The sequence below is a fragment of the Scylla paramamosain genome, chromosome 10, assembly GCF_035594125.1.
Source record: "Scylla paramamosain isolate STU-SP2022 chromosome 10, ASM3559412v1, whole genome shotgun sequence".
Classification (NCBI taxonomy): domain Eukaryota; kingdom Metazoa; phylum Arthropoda; class Malacostraca; order Decapoda; family Portunidae; genus Scylla; species Scylla paramamosain.
Genome location: NC_087160.1, coordinates 19,169,432 through 19,176,931, shown reverse-complemented (window position 1 = coordinate 19,176,931; position 7,500 = coordinate 19,169,432). Strand labels below are relative to the sequence as shown.

The following is a 7,500-nucleotide window of genomic DNA, read 5'->3' as shown; positions in this document are numbered from 1 at the left end:
TCCCATCTATAAAAAACAAACAAATAGTATAGAGAAAGTATGGGGAGGAGGAAATATTTGAACGAGGAATGACTGGGGAAGAGGAATGTATAGAGAGCAGATAGTTGAGGATACTTAGTGGCTTGGCTGGGGTAAAGGACGCTATCTGAGGTGAAAATGAGGGAAGACAGAAAAGGAGAAATGATAAAGAGAATGGACTGGGAAGAGACACCAATGAGCAGACAATTTGGAATCTCTGGGGAGGAATGACGTGAATAAAAAGAATGAATAGGAAAAAAAAACAGGAAAGACAGGAAAGAGAAGAGAAGGGGCAGAGAACCGTGTACTGGACAAGAAAGAAGGAAAATTAACAGAAAAATGCAATGGGATGAAAATTTATAACGTGAAGGAATGAAGGAATGGATATTTAATGATACAGCAATAAGTGATAACACCGCCACCTATTGGAAGGAAAGGAAGGAAGGACAGAGATTTGTACATACCTGTGGATACCTGGTCTGGGAAAGAGTTAAGTCTCCGCACATCTGTCGCTCATCTTACCTGTGGAGGGCAGAGAAAATTACGATATATTTAATTTGAATGTAAGAGAGAGTGAATATAATGAATGTAAATTATGATAGACGAAATAGCAGTAAAGAGAAGAGATGAAGGAAGTAAGTCAAAATAATAAATGTAAAATATATATAGAGAAAGAGATGACTCAGCGTAAAATAATAAGTACGAGTAAATCACACACAGTAAAGCAAGGAGGTAAAAACAGCAACCGTTAGTGAGATAGAGCAAAGACAACACAGGACAGAGCAAGGAACTTAAAATGAAACAGAAATGGAACAAAAACACAGACAAGAGAGAAAATAAACCAAATAAAGCAAAACCGTAAACATAAAATACAGAGAAATGAATAAGATTAATAGGCACACGAAAAACAGATAAACAAGATGATAAGAACATAACACCAAAAGACTAATAAATATGAGACAAATAATAATAATAATAATAATGATAATAATAATAATAATAAAACCTCCTTCCCTTCATTTCTTCCCTTCCCTTCCCTTCCCTTCCCTTCCCTTCCCTTCTCTTCCCCAGTAACATTCTTAAGACGCTGCTGAGGCTGAGTGCTGAGTGCTGAATAAGTGCTTGCTATTGGTTCTTATCTTCCGTGTGTGTGTGTGTGTGTGTGTGTGTGTGTGTGTGTGTGTGTGTGTGTGTGTGTGTGTGTGTGTGTGTGTGTGTGTGTGTGTGTGTGTGTGTGTGTGTGTGTGTGTAGCTTCAATTATCGTAAGTGTGGCGATAGCTTCGAGTGGCGTGAATGTGGTAGCTTCTCTGTCTGTCTGTCTGTCTGTCTGTCTGTCTGTCTGTCCGTCACTCGAAGGTGTTACTATTGGGATGAAATAATGCTGCTAGCGACGTACGTACATCATTCCTCTGTCACTATTGTTACCGCTCACACACACACACACACACACACACACACACACACACACACACACACACACACACACACACACACACACACACACACGTACCGATAAAACCACATGTAATAAACTCGTCCGTTCCACAAATAAAAAAATAAAGAAAGAAATAAAGGAAGAAAGAAGAGACAAAGAAAGACAGGAGAAAAAGGGGAAAAAAAGGAGGAAGGAAAAAGACAGGAGGAAAGGAAAAAGGGAAGCAAAAATTAAAACAAACAAAAAAAAGACATGAAAGAGGAAAGGAATGAAGAAAGGAAGCATGGAAGGAAGGAAAACAGAAAAACCGATCCTCGGAAAAAAAAAAAAAAAATATATATATATATATATATATATATATATATATATATATATATATATATATATATATATATATATATATATATATATATATATATATATATATATATATATATATATATATATATATATGCAATACGAAAATAAAATACAAAACAAAAAACTGAAAATGCAAAAAAAAAAAAAAATTCAAGCCAAACCTAACCAGACGACAGTTGACCACAGACACAAGATTATTTATTAATTTATTCATTTACTTATTTATTTCACAAGTCTGCAATCCGTCACTCGTTTCCCGCCACCGCCACGCAACACATAACACTCCCCAGGCTACGGACGGAAGAACAGCACGAGGAAGGAGTAACAAGAGGAACAGGAGGAGCAAGAGGAGGAGGAGGAAGGAAGAAAAGAATGTATTAAAACCAAGTCCGTGCCTCACGCTCACATTACTCGGCAGACGGGGCTGATTTTGGGTCATATAGCTCGAATGAAACGCCCTCCATCCATTCCAACACTCCTCCTCCTCTTCCTCCTCCTCCTCTTCTTCCTCCTCCTCTTCCTCCTAGATCCTTAACCCTCCTTCGCCTTTTCCTTTTCTTCCTTTCCTTGCTCCTTCGCCTCCACCACCACCACCACCAGCACCAGCGCCACCATCTCCTCCTCCTATCCTCTTGTCTTCTTCTTGTTGTCACCTCGCTGCTTCTTCTCCCTTCTTCTTCCTATTTCTATCTCCTTCTTTTTCTTCTTCCTATTTCTATCTCCTTCTTCTTCTTCTCCTTCTTCTCCTCTTCTATCCCCCACTATCATTTTTTTTGTCATTCTTCTTCTTCTCCTTCATCGTGCTCCGCTGTTACTTTTTCCTATTCTTACTTTCTCGTTTTCTTCCTCTTCCTCTTCCTCCCCATTCCTTCTCCTTTGCCTCATTTGGTTCTAAGCAGCCCTCCTTCTACCTTTTTTTTTCTTCCTCTTCCTCCTCTTCCTTCTCCTCCTCCTCCTCCTGTTGTGCTACCACTATTACCATCTCCTCACTATCCTGCTCCTCCACCACACCCTTACCTAACCTAACCTCCTCCTCCTCCTCCTCCTCCTCCTCCTCCTCCTCCTCCTCCTCCTCCTCCTCTTCCTTAACTACCACTTCCTCTCGATCCTCCTTCGGCCCAACCTGATCTTTAGCTACCCTCCTCCTTCTCCTCCTCCTCCTTCTCCTCCTCCTCCTCCTCTTCCTCCTCCTCCTCCTCCTCCTCCTCCTCCTCCCTCCTCCGCCTCCTCCTCTTCCTCCGCAGCACAGGAATCAGAAAAAAAAACATCCAATCGCATAATCCATGTGGTTTTATGGTTGCTTTGGGCGCGGCTGTGCGTGTGTGTGTCATGGCCGCTGGGTGGGAGTGAAGGAGAGGGAGAGAGGCGTGGAAGGGCGTGCGGAGGCGTGAGATGGCATGGAGAGAACGTGGTGGAGTCTTGGGTTATCACTAGAAGGAGGAGGACGAGGAGGACGAGGAAGAGGAAGAGGAAGAGGAGGAAGACTACAAAGAGGAAGAGCAGGAGGAGGAGGACTAAGAAAAGAAACAGTAGGAGAAGGACTAGGAAGAAGAGGAAGAGGAGAAGGACCAGGAGAAGAAGAAGGACCAGAAGAAGGAGGAAGAGGAGAAGGAGGATGGGAAGGAAGACTAGGAAGAGGAGGTGGAAGAGGAGGCCCAGAAAAAGAACCAAGAGGAGAACCATGACTAGGAGGAGAAGCAGGAGAAACAGGACCAGGAGGAGGAGGAGAAGACCCAGGAGGAGTAGAACCAAGAGGAGGAGGAGGAGGAGGAGGAGGAGGAGGAGGAGGAGGAGGAGGAGGAGGAGGAGGAGGAGGAGGTCTTAAAAGGCGTCAGGAGTTGGCAGCGTCGGAGGAGGAGCAGAGTATTTTCATTAAGCAAGTGTGGACCCGGCGTGGCGTTCCTTCCAGTTGCTTACCACTTCTGTCACGTAGCTCGCACAGCCTCGCCGCCCGTACCACCACCACCACCACCATCACCGCCACCATCACCGCCACTATCACTACCACCACCACTACTACTACCTCTCTCTCTCTCTCTCTCTCTCTCTCTCTCTCTCTCTCTCTCTCAGTTCCCGTCTCTCTGTGTGCCTGCCTTCCTTCCCTTTTTTCCATCCTCCTCATACCGTCTCTCTCTCTCTCTCTCTCTCTCTCTCTCTCTCTCTCTCTCTCTCTCTCTCTCTCTCTCTCTCTCTCTCTCTCTCTCTCACTGTGTGTGTGTGTGTGTGTGTGTGTGTGTGTGTGTGTGTGTGTGTGTTGCTGATTCTCCTTTCCTTCGACAGACAGTTTCTAATGCTACAGAGAGAGAGAGAGAGAGAGAGAGAGAGAGAGAGAGAGAGAGAGAGAGAGAGAGAGAGAGAGAGAGAGAGCAAATAAAACTGACTTTAAGAACTTATTAGAACCACTCAGCTCGCGACAAAGCCAAACACACACACACACACACACACACACACACACACACACACACACACACACACACACACACACACACACACACACGTTAGCACTTCCTTCCCTCCTAAGCGGTGCTCGGGTGACGCAAGGGCCTAAAAGCCTTAGTTCCCCCGAGCAGGAAACTAAGAGGCTGAGGGGGGTGAAGGAGGAGGAAGGAAGGAGGACGCCCCTGCCCTGCCCTCCCTCACCTGCCTGCCTCACCTGCCTGCATCACCTGCCTCTCTACACCTGTCCTACCTCCCCAAATAGATATTTCATTGACCACACCAAACAGCAATATAAATACACCTGTTTCTCTCTCATCTGACCTGTCTCCCTACACCTCCCTACACCTGCCTACACCTGCCTCCCTATACCTGGCTGCCTACACGTGTCCTGCCCCTCTGACTTACCTTTCTCACCTGCTAGATGTCAAAAAACGCAGGAATATGAAGGTTTAGATGCCTGAAAACCCAACACAAATTAGGGTTTACTGAGATGACTGACGGGCTAAGAACAAGTGAGTGAGTGATCAGTGGGCTATGAGAAACAAGTAAATGAGTCTGCGGTGAGTGAGTGAGTGAGGACGAGTGCGAGGCTGTGTTGAGGTATGAGCAGCGAGGAACGAGTGAGACTGTGGTGGAGGACGAAGAGTGAGTGAGGTTGTAGCGAGAGACAGGTTGTGAGGACGAGTGAGTGAAACTGTGATAAGAGAAGATGAATGACTGAGGTTATAGTGAGTGATAAGCTGTGGTGTTATAAAATATGAGAAACGGATGAGTGAGGTGTGAAGTGAACCTGAGAAGCCAGTGGGAGACAGTGGGAGTCGTTGGGAGCCAGAGGGAGCCAGTGGGAGCTAGAGGGAGCCAGTGGGAGCCAGTGGGAGCCAGAGGGAGTCAGTAGAACCCAGTGGGAGCCAGTAGGAGCCAGAGGGAGCCAGTGGGAGCCAGAGGGACCCACTGGGAGGCGTTGGGAGCAAGAGGAAGCCAGACGAAGCCAGTGGGTGCCAGAGGGAGCCAGTGGAAACCAGTGGGAGCTAGTAGGAGCCAGAGGGAGACAGAGGGAGACAGAAGGAGTCAGTAGGAGTCAGTGGGAACCAGAGGGAGGCAGTAGAAGCCAGTGGGAAGCAGAAGGAGCCAGAGGGAGCCAGTGGAAGCCAGTGAAAGCCAGTAGGAGCCAGTGGGAGACAGTGGGAGCCAGAGGGAGACAGTGGGAGCCAGTAGGAGCCAGTGAGAGCCAGTGGGAGCCAGAGGGAGCCAGTGGGAGCCACTGAGAGCCAGAGGGAGCCAGTGAGAGCCAGAGGAAGCCAGTAGGAGCCAGAGGGAGCCAGTGGGAGCCAGAAGGAACCAGTGGGAGCCAGTGGAAACCAGTGGGAACCAGAGGGAGCCAAAGGGAGCCAGAGGGAGCCAGTGGGAGCGAGTAAAAGCCAGAGGGAGCCAGTGGGAGCCAGTGAGAGCCAGTAGGTAGCCAGTGGGAGACAGAGGGAGCCAGTGGGAACGAGTGGGAGCCAGAGGGAGCTAGTGGGAACCAGTGGGAGCCAGAGGGAGCCAGTGGGAGCCAGAGGGAGGCAGTGGGAGCCAGTAGGAGCCAGAGGGAGCCAGTGGGAGCCAGAGGGAGCCAGTGGGAGCCAGAGGGACCCCGAGGAAACAAGTGGGAGCCAGAGGGAGTCAGTGAGAGCCAGAGAGAGAGCCAGCGGGAGCCAAAGGGAGCCAGAGGGAGCCAGTGGGATCCAGAGAGAGCAAGTGGGAGCCAGTGGGAGCCAGAGAGAGCCAGAGGGAACCAGAGGGAGCCAAAGGGAACCAAAGGGAACCAGAGGAAGCCAGTGGGAGCCAGTAGGAGCCAATGGGAGCCAGTGGGAGCCAGAGAGAGCCAGAGGGAACCAGAGGGAGCCAAAGGGAACCAAAGGGAACCAGAGGAAGCCAGTGGGAGCCAGTAGAGAGCCAGTGGGAGCCAGTGGGAGCCAGAGGGAGCCAGAGAGAGCCAGAGGGAACCAGAGGGAGCCAAAGGGAACCAAAGGGAACCAGAGGAAGCCAGTGGGAGCCAGTAGGAGCCAGTGGGAGCCAGTGGGAGCCAGAGGGAGCCAGAGAGAGCCAGAGGGAACCAGAGGGAGCCAAAGGGAACCAAAGGGAACCAGAGGAAGCCAGTGGGAGCCAGTAGGAGCCAGTGGGAGCCCAGTAGGAGCCAGAGGGAACCAGTGGAAGCCAGTGGGAGCCAGAGGGAGCCAGTGGGAGCCAGTGGGAGCCAGAAGGAGCCAGTGAGAACCAGTGGGAGCCAGAGGGAGACAGAGGGAGCCAGTGGAAGCCAGTGGGAGCCAGAGGGAGCCAGTGTAAGCCAGTGGGAGCCAGGAGCAGGGAACACAAGTCAACAGTGGAGGGATTTAGAGCTGCTGGAAATCAAGTGTGCTGTCTGTCTGTCTGTCTGTCTCTCTCTCTCTCTCTCTCTCTCTCTCTCTCTCTCTCTCTCTCTCTCTCTCTCTCTCTCTCTCTCTCTCTCTCTCTCACGTTGATATTCAAGAGCAAAGAGCGATGCAATAACAAATTAATTATGCATCACCTTTGTTACAATATTGAGAGCAAACTTATTTCTCTCTTTTTTTTCATTTCAGGCACGAGACATGACGCCAATTATTTTATTTACAACTTTTTTTTTTATCCTTGTGTATTTTTTATATATTTACATTATATTATGCCGGACATTGATTTGTTAATGAGTGACGTGCAGATAGATTCATTCGCTTTATTGATATGGAAGGCGCGCCGGAAATTGTTCGAGGAAATGAGTCGGGAATAGATTCTTCACCTCAGAATGTGGAAGTAATGAGAGAGAGAGAGAGAGAGAGAGAGAGAGAGAGAGAGAGAGAGAGAGAGAGAGAGAGAGAGAGAGAGAACTAAAGAAATCATGGACACACACACACACACACACACACAGACACATTCTCTCTCTCTCTCTCTCTCTCTCTCTCTCTCTCTCTCTCTCTCTCTCTCTCTCTCTCTCTCTCTCTCTCTCTCTCTCTCTCTCCAGCGCAGCCTTACGCGGGACAACAAAATTATATTGTTTTCAGGCATTTAAAAAGCAACTTACCTAAAAAGAAACGAGAGAAAAAAATAAGTTCTGTATAAATGAGTAACTCACACGCGAGACTCAGGCAGGAGGAGGAGGAGGAGGAGGAGGAGGAGGAGGAGGAGGAAGCAAAACAAAAACAGGGGGAGGGCCAGAGAAGAGAGGGAGGTGACAAGGGCAGAGGGATAGTGAGGG

The 7,500-nt window shown here is 48.5% G+C and overlaps 1 protein-coding gene across 1 annotated transcript in view; it reads left to right on the top strand.

Moving 5' to 3' along the window:
• Window positions 1-6,863, top strand: part of LOC135104532 (sperm acrosomal protein FSA-ACR.1-like) — a 40,604-nt gene extending 33,741 nt beyond the window's left edge. The window contains exons 2-5 of the mRNA XM_064012106.1: window positions 5,052-5,504; window positions 5,727-6,177; window positions 6,310-6,642; window positions 6,851-6,863. Of these exons, the coding sequence (XP_063868176.1) occupies window positions 5,052-5,504; window positions 5,727-6,177; window positions 6,310-6,642; window positions 6,851-6,863 (1,250 nt within the window). The remainder of the gene's footprint in view (window positions 1-5,051; window positions 5,505-5,726; window positions 6,178-6,309; window positions 6,643-6,850) is intronic.
• Window positions 6,864-7,500: the final 637 nt, after the last annotated feature.